General features: G+C 37.1%; 1 protein-coding gene across 3 annotated transcripts in view; it reads left to right on the top strand.

Annotated features, from left to right (window-relative positions):
* Window positions 1-3,706, top strand: part of CUL3 (cullin 3) — an 85,496-nt gene extending 81,790 nt beyond the window's left edge. For all 3 annotated transcript variants that reach the window (XM_032480353.1, XM_032480352.1, XM_032480354.1), the window contains one exon: window positions 919-3,706. In XM_032480353.1, coding sequence (XP_032336244.1) covers window positions 919-1,050 — 132 coding nt within the window. In that variant the 3' untranslated portion in view covers window positions 1,051-3,706. The remainder of the gene's footprint in view (window positions 1-918) is intronic.
* The last annotated feature ends 10,130 nt before the right edge of the window (window positions 3,707-13,836 follow it).

Below are 13,836 nucleotides of genomic sequence, written 5' to 3'. Positions count from 1 at the left end.
CAGAAAGGAGGTAAAGTCAAAAAAAAGTTACTAATAGCTTAGAAGAAGGGGTCAGAGGATTCAGGGTCTCAGGTGGGTTGAGAACAGATCTGTTGATACTGGAGTGATAATACTGGAAGGGTGATAAATTTTAGTTGGAGGGTGAAGTGCTGAAGTTTCAGATTCTGATAAGTTGCCAGTCCATTTTGGTCTGCGGAAATGAACTGATCCAACAGGAGTAAAAGAAAAGCTGGCTTATGGATGGATGGATGATCTGCAAGAGCGGCAGGGGGGATTAGGGAAAAGCATGTACTTCAGGGGCAGGAAGATTCAGATTCTCATCTCTGCTGGCTCCATTTACTACTTGTTCTTGTCAGTTTTCCTCTCTGGCTCATTTTCCTCATTTGTAAAGTGAGACAACCTACTTTGCAAGAATAAGAGCATTAAATAAATAAATACACACAAAACTGAGACATAGCGCATCAGTCAGGTTTTGGCTGCTGCTGTAGTCACTGTTTTATTATTATTGATGTCGTGATACCTAGAATCCTGACAGCTGTCGGGGAAAAGAAGACCAGCACCTACCGGGCATGATTCTGAAGCATCCCGTCTGCTCACGCAGTTAGCGAGCACCACGTAGTGAGGTTAAGTGACTTTAAGCTGTAGGCTGGTGTACGTTCATGCTGATGTACTCCAACCGACTCACCCACTAATCCACTTTAACATTCACACTCTGGTGTGAGGAGGTATGTTCTAACCGTACATTACATTTTTAAATAAAACCTTTTTAAGTTTCTGTATTTTTAATTTTTGTAATCAGATTACTCAAGTTGGATCTGAGTCTTAAAATGACACATCAGTTCTATTCAAAGATAAGAAGTTTTGTGTGTTTATATGCAATTAGTTTTTGTTTGTATGTTTTTTTACCTTCTCTTTTAGGTAACTCAGCAGTTGAAGGCTCGATTCTTACCAAGTCCAGTTGTTATTAAGAAACGTATTGAAGGACTTATTGAGAGAGAATATTTGGCACGAACACCTGAGGATCGCAAAGTATACACATATGTAGCATAAAATGCGTTCAGAAATTTGATTTATTATTGAACTGTACTCTTCGCATGGACTGGGAAGTTCTTTTAAATCATTAAATATTAAGACGACCATCTCTTCTATTAAATTACAGTACATGTTCTAGACCATTCAGATCAAGCCTTTACTCCCTTTGAGAGTTTTCAACATCAGTTGATTGAGCTTCAGGCTTTACAACGTTTATCCCTGTAGAGATCATCTTTACAGTTCCTCGGGAAAATGTGAATGTGCCGCGTTTTGTTTTCAATACTGTATGAAAACAGTTAAAAATAAAACAAAAATTTAGAAACTACAGCTTATTAAAATAAAATTGTTGGATTTCATTTCCCCAGGTCTTCAGTGTTCATGTAAATGTGTTTTGTAGTGTTGCTTAGCACTTTGCGCATTGTATAAGTTGGGTAACAAAAATGGTAAAAGAAATGACACAGTTCCCAGTTATCTTGCTCTGCTTAAGGCATTTCTTTATCTCGTCTTGTTTAATTTAAAAGGTTTGATAAATATACAGAGACCCAAGCATACAATCTGAGCATGCTTTATTCTGCCACTTGCACTTACTAATCTAATAACCTTATGACCAGGAACCTTTGTTTTGGACTCGGTACACACCCCAATTTGATTTTTCCCTGCTGTAATTTGAGATTTCCCAAATTCTTAAAATGATTAGGTTTTGTTCTGCATTATCTCTAGAGAAAGAAAATATTTTAGTATGTATAAAGTGTACAATGATTTTTTGCTGTTGTACTCACTGCTAATAGTGGATTGTATAGGGCAGTGTTTTTATTTCATTTATTGTAGAAAAATAAATGAATTTAGTATACACATATTCACTAATTCAAGTATGTCAGAGCACAAAGTTGGCAGCTGGTTGTATTTAATTCAGCCCCTTTGAAAAGCACATAGTCTACAATTTGTTTCTAAATATCTTAGGTTCCCCCTCTCTTAAATATATATTTTGGTGAAGCTGGGGTGCACTGTTAATTTTCTGTTTCAAAATGCATTCTAAAGATGCAATAAATGTGGTTACCTTGATATTTTTAATAAGATCTTCAGTTCTTGCAGCTGTGTTTTGGAAAGTGATTAAGCAATATTTTTCAAACCTGATGATTCTTGGATATTTAGCTGTTTGTCCTCCAAAGAGTCATCATTTCATGTTTTCAAAGATGTGCTTTGTGCTGAAGATTCATGTCAGTTATCCTGTGCTTCCAACTTTCACCAATATTTTTTACCTGATCTGCCAAGGATTATAGTTTGCTTTATTTTAACTCCAGAGTATTTTTATCTTCAATTTTATTTAATTTTGTTTAATTTTGTTTTCATGAGACAATGTTTCAGATGTGTAATTGGGGCAAACCACTATAGATTTCTGTTGATAGAAAAATTCAGTGTTACTAATAAGTTCAAGTAACAAATTGACCCTTGGTTGACTATGATACTGTTGATACATTTATTAGAATGTATGTCTCAGAAGATGGTATCTGTTTAAATTTATGGTCACGTTACAACTGAATTCTAATATGGATTAAAAACTCCACATAAATATTTTTCCCCATGCGTCTTGGGTTATAATTTTCCTTTAAGACTTGCAAATATGCTCTTACTGCATTTAATTTTGTCTCCATTTGTACTGTAGAATTGTAAGCCTTATGCTCTTAATCTCTACATTTTCCGCTTTTCCAGGATGCAATTAAGATACAGATGAAAACTATCATAAACATGATTCTCAGGATACTTTCATCATACTTGAGCGAGAGGTCAGGTGTAACATGAAGGGTTTCCCTTTCTGATCTTCACATAGTTGGAATTTCTGTAATTACAGGGTGTTTATCTACAGGAAAATATTGGTATTTCAGGTTTCAGAAATTTTTTATTGGTCTCAATTCACAATTTAATGATATAACACTTTGGGAAACAGAGCATTCAGACTGTCAAGTTAATAAATATGAAAGATGTAAAAACTTTCATTTGAAATCTAAATGAGACATTAAAACAAAAATTTCAGTGCTGATTTGAACTATTAAAAATCAGTAAAGTTAAATTTATGACATTGTCTCAAGTATGGGTGTACAAATCAAATCTAGAATTTAAAGACAAACTTGTTAGTTTTGGAGTACAGGTTTGATATTTGTGCTTCTAAATGCTTATAAATATATGGAAACATTTCTGAATTGCAGTTGAGTTGAATGGCAGAAAATGATGCTGCATTGAAAAACAAAACCAGGTCACTTAAAACATTTTATATGTGTTTTAGTGCATTAGTATTATTTTAGCTCATCAAGCTCATAATGATACATTTGACATTGCCTTCTTTTCAGCAAGAGATCATTCATGCTCTTTTTCTTTGTTTTTTAATGTCTTAATTTCAAAGAATAATGAGTCCTAACCATTCATTTAATCCTGTTGATGTGAACAGATTTTGGTGACTTGAAGAATTTTAAGGAAGATGGACACATAGTTTTCCAACTGCACAAATTATGTACTTTTTGTTCACTTGTTAAAATGTAATCCTCTGCTACCATTTTTGAATCCAGGACAGTGTTTATTTTGAATTGTTATATATATAGTTATACTATTTAAAGATTGAAAATTCATTGCAATTAGGGAACACACAGCCTCACAAAATAAACTGTGGTTGTGATTGTAAGGATTCTTTATGTCAATGAATTTTAAAAGGGGATGGGGAAGGGATGCATGTCTCTAAAAGCTATGTTAGAACCGCCTGTGTAGCACTGTAAGCATAGACACGTGCCACTCCCAGTCCTCAAGATGCTGGTACGCTTTCTTGGTAAAAATCCTGTCCTAATGAAGCACTGTTGCTGTTCCATTCCCCCAGTGTGTATGTTGGATAGCAAGAAAGGCTTAGGGGACAACCAGTGATCTTAAGGTTATGCCTGCATCCCTAGGAGACTAGTACATTGGTATCATCTCAGGCTTCTAAATATTCAGTTCCTAAATTTGGAAAGTAATTTTAGTATGTTAAATCCAGATTACGTCTGGGTTTTGTTCACAGTGTTAAGTATATATTTTGAATATTAACAGGGTTTTTTATCTTTGCCTGCCTACTATAACTTCAGACTCAATTTTTATAGCCTTATTTTTCATGTGGTTGGTATCTGATGTACACTATTAGGTTGTCTCAGTCTGGGGAGGAAAGCTGTCACATCAAAACTGTAGATAGTGTATGGTGCATATAGTCAGTAAGTTCTGTCCTGTGTTGATAAGAATGCTAAAACATTTCAAGTTAGCAAATATAAGTCATTTCTATTCCCCAAAGCAGAAACAGTTAGAAATGTTAAATAGTAATGACAAATTATTATTACTATGTGCCAGACACCGTTCTGAGTGCTTTTTGTGGGTTAGTTAATTTAGTCATCACGTGGGGTCTGAGATGAGAACTGTTGTTAGACCAGCATTGCCCAAGGCTACTAGTAGGAAATGGCAGAACTAGGAGTTGGACCTGAGTTTGATCCTGTTTGTGGCTCCTGTGCTTACCTTCCATGTTGCAAATTGACAGCATTTTTGTTTACGAAGTTACCATTTTGCTTTCTACCTCATTCATGTGAAGGAAAGTTATGGCAAGCTAAAGATAACCCATGAAGCATCTCAGTGTGGAACTTAAGATATTTTTATTGTCTTTATATTATTTGCTGATAGTTTTTAGTAAGTAGAGAAACAGGGCAGATAATGGCAACTATTCTGGAATCTTAGTGAATGTTTTACATACTTCAGTGGGTAACATGAATAGATGTTTTATGTAAATTAAAATCTTGAATTGAAAAAAAAATTCTACTTACTACTTGCCTTTCCTATACCACATCATTTATTTATCCAAAAGTAAGAGGAGACATAAGAATGACAGTTTAATAAGTAAGGATGCAGAGATTGGTCATGAAGCTAACTCTCAGGAAGCATGAATAGCTTGAAAGCCCATTCATTTAATAGTTTTAGAAATAGCAAATTTGTAACTGGGCCATTGAAGTGATTTGACCCTCCCTGTCAGGGTCCTGTTGAACCTCCAGTGAGCCACACCAAAATAACCACATGCGAGGAGCTCAGAGGAACCTTATGTAATTTTTAGTGCAGTGAAGTTGTTGAATTTCAGTAGTCAGGTGAAGCATAACTCAATTAATACATAAAACAAGGATTTTTTTTTTTTTTGCAGCGTAGGAAAATTAAAATTCTAAGTCTTAAAATTCTGCAGTTGTGATTTTTGAATAAATGCCTCAGCACAATGTCTGGCGTGTGGGTGTAAGCACTCAGTAAATTTCAAATGAATGTGCTTAATGATTCAAGTGTCTTGGAAGAAAGTCTGAAAAGAATTGAACTTCATGAAATTTGTACTGCATTGTTGAGGGTGTGACTGCTATTCATGGTGTGAGGATTATAATTTTTTACTTTTATAAATGCAAATCACTTGCTGTTTGGTTTTCAACTAGACAAAAAGTGGAAAATGTAGACCCAACTGCTGGGTTGTTCCAGGTGATACTAAATGCTGATGTTAAAGCCCTCTTGACTCACAACATCTTACGGAAAAGATTCAGACCAATGATAAAAAGAAACTCATCCACGAGCCCACTTGCAGTTAATAGGATGCAAGAATTTGGGCCCAAGTCTCTCTGATCCCAAAACCTGTGCTTCTAATGAGCTGCTAGTATGTCCCAGTAACTCATTTTGGGAGACACTGGACAGAAATTTATGAACTGAATTTAGATCTTTTGGAAGTTGATTTTCTTGGTGAGTATTTTGGTGAAAGATGGTGCTGACTTTTTTAGAAAGTGTTCCTTGGGGAATTTGATGTTAGGAGATTGTATAGATTCTACACGAGAAAAATTGGCAATATGGCTTTACATATCAGTGTGTGTGGTGTATGTGCTTTATTTTTCTGAAAAGTTTATAGAACTGATGTCAGATGTCAGTATCTGTAGAATTTTATTTCCTACATGATGCTGTCTTCTGTATTACGAAAAAATAACCACTAGACTGATTTTTTTTTTAATGGAATGGAGTTGTAAGCTGAAAGAGACAGAAAACTTACCTAAAGAGCGTGGAATCAAGTGAGGAAAATGATAAAATCTGCATTTTGTGCCAGAGTAGCCCTAGCAATGGGCAACTGGTGTGTGTCACTATAAAACAGTCAGATTCTGTCAAAACTGATACAAAAAGTCTGTGCATAGTATGTTTATAGTATCAGTTTTAAAAAATTCCCCCTCAGGCTTGCCTGTGAAGGTGTTTTGCAGTACTCCTAAGAAAAGCGTTCTTACTATTTTTTGACCAAAATTGGTATTATCCAAGTTTGTAATAAGGCATCTGTATTCATCAAACTGACTTAAGCTGATTAAAAATAATGCAGTCAATTCTCAAAGAAGTGAAGGGTTGCAGTAGCTTTTAAAAGCTATTCCAAAAGAGGGGTGACAAGAGATTTGGTGTTTAAAGGCTTAGCAGCGACCAGCATTTCCTAGGGAAGCTTGAAAATAACAGAAACTGCCCCTTGTAAGTTATGATTTCAGTAGGTCAGAGGTGACTCTTTTGTGCAGCTAAATTTAAGAACCATTGTTTTAGATTATATGTGTTACAATGAAGCATATAAATGCCCAGTTTTACTGATTAGAAGAGAACATCCATTTGATGCGTATGTGAGCTGTGAGATTTCCTTGCACGTCTTGCATGCAGTTATGAAGCCTCCGCAGATTATGGTAACACGTTGGCCAAGTCGAGAGGTTTGATTGCCAAGTGGCCGTCTATCCCATTAATGTGACTTGAGATTGCAACATAAAAGAGTGATTCAAGGAAAAAAGTGCCCACTGAACTGATTTGGATTTTTTTCTCCTATAAGAACCATGGTTGTGAATCAATTTAGTGAGATTTGGGTGACAAAAGTGGTATGTTTGTGTTGCCAGCCTTGTAAGATCATAAACAAGTGTAAACCATAGTTTTGACTATTGATCAGTGTAATCCAAATGGTGCAAAGTGTTTCCAGGGAGAGCAGTCTTTGGTTTGCTGATCATCCACTTAATCTGACATGAGGTAACTCCCGTAAGAACAGGATACTCCTAACTCCCTAACACTCAAACCTGACTTCTGGATTATTTCTCAGTGATGAACTTGCATAGAATCATCCATATTTTCTTGTACTAAAGCAAATTTTTTTTTTTAATCCTTGAAAACAAATTGAGACTCATAAAAATAGCTCCCTCATCAGACTGATGCATAGATGGAGTGAGATCTAAATGTGTAAGGAAACCCACGAACTCCTTGACAGGCAAATTAGAATTCTCAAGATTAGCGAAGCAGGGAGGGACCTTCCAGCCAGTATTTCGGCCCCTACAAGTGCACTTTGGAGATTTCTTGCTAATTATTGCTGTTCTCAAGACTCTGGCCACAGTAATAGCTGCTTCAACCTGAGTATGGATACACGGCCTATTAATGTTTATTTATCCTTATAATGTTTACTTTTCCATTGGCCTCAGCTGTAAATCTGGTGGTAGAACTGGATGACAAATGGCATTTCTGCCCTTGAGGGAGATTTTTCCCTCTGTAGCTCCACTTAGAAGATTAGGAGCTTGAATTTATCTAGGGAGCAGCTGGTGGCATGCTCTCACTGTAGCAGCTCTTAGCATGGTACCTGTCAATTAGTTCTTGATAAATGCTAACTTCATTCCACTCATTAATAACAGCATTCACTTAGAAGACAATGGTTTGGGTCCTCCCCATTCTGTGTAGTTAACAGCCCTGCATACGAACCCAAGCAGTTGCAGTAGTCTCGTTACACCATGCTGTAGTCAACATTATCTAGAAACTTCGATTTATGTGCTAAGCCAGTTCATACTATCCTTCCCTTGCCTTTGAACCAGTATATCTTGAAATAATAAGGTTTAAATTAATGATCTATTATGAAATTCCTGCACTCCTTAGAAGTCCCATTTTTCCTACCTTTTTTTGCAATCAGTATGAGCAAAAAGTAAGCTACTGAAAACAGTTATGTACAATACAATCAAATTGTTGAAATTCAGTGTTGTATAAATGTTTTTGCTCATGTATGTATGCATGTACAGTACACCCTGGAACAACTCGGGGGTTAGCAGTGCTGAGACCCTATTCCCCTTCCCAGTCAAGAAACAGTGTATAACTTAACAGTTGGCCCTCTGTATCCACAGTTCTGCATTGGATGATTCAACCAACTAAGGATCACATACTGCTATACAGATTTATTGGGAAAAAATCTGCATTTAAGTGGACCTGTGCAGTTTAAACCCATGTTCAAGGGTCAACTGTATGTGTATGTATGTACATGTGTGTGTGTGTGTGTGTGTGCGTGTGTATATATGCGCATGCAGATGGATATGGGTGTGCCCATTTGTGTGTGCATGATGAGTGACATGAGATCTTATCATTAGTAGGTATCTGATGTATAGATGGTTATTTGTTATAAATTATGAGATATATTAATTTGTCAAATGGCAAATCACAAAGTAATAAAATGAGTTGAAACCAATTTTACTTCACTACTTTTGCTAAGAAACAGTGTATTATTAAATATCAGTAAAATTCTATGTTAGGCAAAAAGTGTACACATACAAGCCTACTCAGAGGGAAATCTTTTTAATTGAAGTATAGTCAGTTTACAATGTTGTGTCAATTTCTGGTGCAGCATAATAGTTCAGTCATACATACATTCCTTTTCATATTCTTTTTCATTATTGGTTATGACAAGATAATATAGTTCCCTGTGCTATACAGTATAAACTTGTTTATTTTCTATATATTAGTTAATATCTGCAAATCTTGAACTCCCAATTTATCCCTTCCCACTGCCTCCCCACCACCCCGCATAACCATAAGTTTGTTATCTATGTCTGTGAGTCTTTTCCTGTTTTGTAAAGAAGTTCATTTGTCTTTTTTTAAGATTCCACATATAAGTGATATCATATGGTATTTTTCTTTCTCTTTCTGGCTTAACTTCACTTAGAATGACATTCTCCAGGTCCATCCATGTTGCTGCAAATGGCATTATTTTATTTTTTTTATGATTGAGTCATATTCCATTGTATAAATATACCACAACTTCTTTATCCAGTCATCTGTCAATGGACATTTAAGTTGTTTCCATGTCTTGGATACTGTAAATAGTGCTGCTGTGAACATTGGGGTGTATGTATCTTTTTGAGTTAAAGTTCCCTCTGGATAAATGCCCAGGAATGGAATTGCTGGATCATATGGTAAGTCTAATTTTATTTTTTTTGAGGAATCTCCATACTATTTTCCATAATGGCTCCACCAAGATACATTTCCACCAACAGTGTAGGAGGGTTCCCTTTTCTCGACACCCTTTCCAGCGTATATCATTTATGGACTTAATGATGGCCATTCTGACTGGTGTGAGGTGATACCTCATTGTAGTTTTGATTTGCATTTCTCTGATAATTAGCAATATTAAGCATTTTTTCATGTGCCTATTGCCCATTTGTATGTCTTCATTGGAGAATTGCTTATGTAGGTCTTCTGCTCATTTTTTGGATTGGGTTGTTTGGTTTTTTCTTATTAAGTTGTGTGAGCTGTTTTTATATTCTGGAAATTAAGCCCTTGTCAGTCTCATCTTTTGCAAATATTTTCTCCCATTCTGTAGATTGTCTTTTTGTTTTGCTTATGGTTTCCTTTACTGTGCAAAAGCTTTTAAGTTTACTTAGGTCCCAGTTGTTTCTTTTTGCATTTTTTCCCCCCTCTTGCCTGGATAGACTGCCCTAGGAGAACATTGCTAAGATTTATGTGAGATAATATTTTGCCTATGTTTTCTTCTAAGAGGTTTATAGTGTCTTGTCTTATGTGTAAGTCTTTAAGCCATTTTGAGTTTATTTTTGTGTATAGTGTGAGGGAATATTCTAACTTTAATGATTTACATACAGCTGTTCAGTTTTACCAACACCATTTGCTGAAGAGACTGTCTTTTCTCCATTGTATGTTTTTGCCTCCTTTGTCAAACATTAATTGACCAAGAGTCTGTGGGTTCATTTCTGGGCTCTGTATTCTGTTCCATTGATCCATATGTCTGTTTTTGTACCAATACCATGCTGTTTTGATTACTGTAGCTCTGTAGTATTGTCTGAAGTCTGGGAGGGTTATTCCTCCAGCCTCTTTCTTTTTCTTCAATAATTCTTTGGCGATTCTGGGTATTTTGTGATTCTATATAAGTTTTAGGATTACTTGTTCTAATTCTGTGAAAAATGTCCTGGGTAATTTGATAGAGATCACATTAACTCTGTAGATTGCTTTGGGTAGTATGGCCATTTTAACAATATTAATTCTTCCAATCCAAGAACATGGGATATCTTTCCATTTCTTTAAATCATCTTTAATTTCCTTAGTCAATGTTTTCTAGTTCTCAGTGTTTAAGTTTTTCATTTCCTTGGTCATATTTATCCCCAAGTATTTTATTTTTTTGGATGTAATTTTAAAAGGGATTATTTCTTTACTTTCCTTTTCTGATATTTCATTGTTAGTGTAAAGAAATGCAACTTATTTCCATATGTTAATCTTGTAACCTGCTACCTTGCTGAATTCTTTTGTCAGCTCTAGTAGTTTTTGTGTGGAGCCTTTAGGGTTGCCTATATATAGTATCATGTCATCTGCAGACAGTGGCAATTTTTCCTCTTCTCTTCCAATTTGGATCCCTTTTATTTATTTATTTTTTTCTTATGTAATCACTATGGCTAGGCCTTCCAATACTATACAAATAGAAGTGGTGAGAGTGGACATCCTCATCTTGTTCCAGATTTAAGTGGGAAAACTTTCAACTTTTCACCATTGAATATTATGCTGGATGTAGGTTTATCATAAATAGCTTTTATTATGTTGAGATATGTTTCTAGAAGGAACCCTTTTGGAAATTTGTTGTCTAAGAAATACTGAAGTTGTATTCATAGGTTAATTTCCCATGGTTAAGTGTATATTATCGGATATTTTGATGTAAATAACTTTCTTCCTTGTAAAAAATGTACATACTAGAAACACATAAACATATTAAAATGTCTACATATATACGAAAATGCTGCATTTATCTAGCACAGGTGAAGATTTACATGATTTATATTCTTTTTAGTTTAGTTTTTTTTTTTTTAGGCTTTTGACTTACTATTTTTTATTAATAGCCTTTATTTTTTAGAGCTCAACTTCTGGTGTCAGTTTTCTGCAACTGTGATACACACGTCTACACCTTTTTGAAAAGAAGTGAATGGAAATATAATCTGATCTGTCTCCAATGATTCTGAGTCAGTGGGCATCAACAGTAGTAAAGTTTTATGCCTTTTGTCTGAGGCTTCTCTATGGCCTCCCTCCAAGTCTGGCTGCAAGTTGGCTCCTTTTTTCAGTGCACTTGCCTCTAACACCCTCCTTCTCCTGTGCAGAACAAAATAACTGCAGCGGCACAAGTGCTATTCAGAAGTAAATGAAGCTAAGACACCAGAAAGGGAGAAGTAAAGGGCCTGGCTCTGTGAGAGTTTGCAAGGCAATTTGGGTTTGGATTCTGAAGTGCAGGAGAAGTCTGATCTCTGGAATAATGACGTGAGGCTGCGTAATGTAAAACTGCCTCTACGTCAACTTCTAATTCTTTAAGTTTCAGTCAGTCCAGGTTTACTCAAAATGAAACAAGCAATAGAAACATCTTGAAAAAGGAGTGAAGAAGTTGAAAGGGGACCATGGAGGATAGGGTGACAATACTAAATCCCATAAAGGGATTCATTCCCAGAACCAGAACAGTCGAGACTGGGTGTGTGCAGAGAGTATAAAAGATATGCATACTTTCAGACATTACCAATGATGGTGATGGAAACTTCCATTTGTCCACAGGTGGAATTTGGGTGATGGTGTTAAATGAACATTCCTAATCTTTTACTAGTTTGTGTATAATACATAGCCTACTATGTTTAAAGAATGTGAATGTAAACAAATCCCGCTACGTTACATTGAGTAATATTTAGATTTTTATAGAATTCATTTGCTTAACTGTGTTATATATCTTTAAATAGTCAACCGTATTTGATATGTATCTTTTATATATATATATCTTCTATATGCCAAGCACTGAAGATTCTGCAGTGAATTAAAAAAAGCCCTGCCCTCAAGAAAAGCACAGTGGGGAGAACTGTCAAATATAATAAATCATGATGTGATTAACTAGTTCTCCTCTGCCAGCTGACACCATGCTAAGCTCTGGCAGTAGAAGGGACTGAAGGGACATTGCAGGGGGACAGTTTTGTGTCCTGGGTCTGGTGGATCACCCACCAGCATCTAGGAGAAGCCCTTTTCCCCAGGCCACTGCTCTGCTTCCACTGTCTTTCCAGTGCTAGGTGCATGCAGGGCATAGCTCTCTCCAGCATTTGGCCACCACCCCCGTGCTTCATTAAGCCCTTGATTCAGGCTTGGCAGCTTGGCTGGGAACCTCAGACTGTGGACCTGCACCCCGGCCAAGATCTCTGCTCCTTCCCTCTCTCAGCCTGCCGTTCCCACCACGGGCACTGGGAGGCCTTAGCAAACCACTGTCTGACTGTCAGCCCTCGCAGCGTTCTAGCCGTCTGGACCGACCTGGGCACAGAGGTTCACTAGGTCTCTTGAGCCCCTGGTTCCAGCCATGCCCACGGTGGTGCCCCAGCCCCTGTGCATGCCCAGTCCCCTCTACACCCATCCCCTCTGTTGACCCACGGTAGCCTCGGGGGTCAGTTCCCCACCACCTTCCCACCGCGGACACCGTGTATCCCAGGCCTCACACCTGCTGCGGCACCACCTCTCCCTCTGCACGCCTGCCTGTCAGCCTTGGCTCACCAGCATCCCAGGGGCTGCTCCTGCCGGGTGATGTTGGGCCAGGAGCATCCTCCTCCTTCCCACAGGCTGCAGCCACACCTTAATCACTGAGGTCTGGGCCCCCTTCCAAGGCTGTTCTTTCCAGGTCCCTCCCTTGGCCCTGAGGTGCCCACCACCGTTCTTCTGCAAATCTTCACAGTTGCTTTCTCCAAATGGCTTAATAATTTCTTATTTTAAACTTTCCCTGTTAAGTTACTGTGTGGTATCTGTCACCTGATTGGTCCTGGACTGATTCAACCAAAGTTGAGTAGAGAGAGAAGAGGTTTAAGGATTTGAGCTCTGTGTCAGCTCACCATCAAGAGGGCTGGGAAATGAGAGTGTTAGCAAGTGGCCAGGAAAGGAGGAAAACCAGAAGAATATGGCAGTTGTGTCATAGAAGCCAAGAAAAGAGCATGTTTGTAAAGCAGGAAGTAATCATGGGGGTATTATACACAGTGGAATACTACTCAGCCATGAAAATGAATGGAATGCTGTAGCAACATGGATGGACGTGGAGAGCGTTGTCCCAAGTAAAATAAATCAGACAGAGAAAGACAAGTACTGTATGATATCACATATATGGAGTCTAAAAAATACAACAAACTAGTGGCTATAACAAGAAAGAAGCAGACTCAGAGATACAGAGAACAAACTAGTAGTTACCAGCGGACAGAGGGAAGGGGAGGGGGTGATTAGGAGAAGGGGATTAAAGGTACAAACTCTTAGGTATAAAATAAGATGCAAGGATCTGTTGTACAACATGGGGAATATAGCCAGTATTTTATAGTAACTATAAATGGAATATAACCTTTGAAAATTGTGAATCACTATATTGTATGCCTGTAACATATATAATATTGTATAGCATATATACGTCAATAAAAAAATTTTTAAAGGAAGTAATGAACTACGTTAAAAACTCTTGGTTATTCATGTATAAGAAGA

Source organism: Camelus ferus, chromosome 5 (genome assembly GCF_009834535.1).
Source record: "Camelus ferus isolate YT-003-E chromosome 5, BCGSAC_Cfer_1.0, whole genome shotgun sequence".
Taxonomy (NCBI): domain Eukaryota; kingdom Metazoa; phylum Chordata; class Mammalia; order Artiodactyla; family Camelidae; genus Camelus; species Camelus ferus.
The sequence above is the reverse complement of the archived record's forward strand: the minus strand, read 5'-3'. Positions and strand labels throughout refer to the sequence as shown.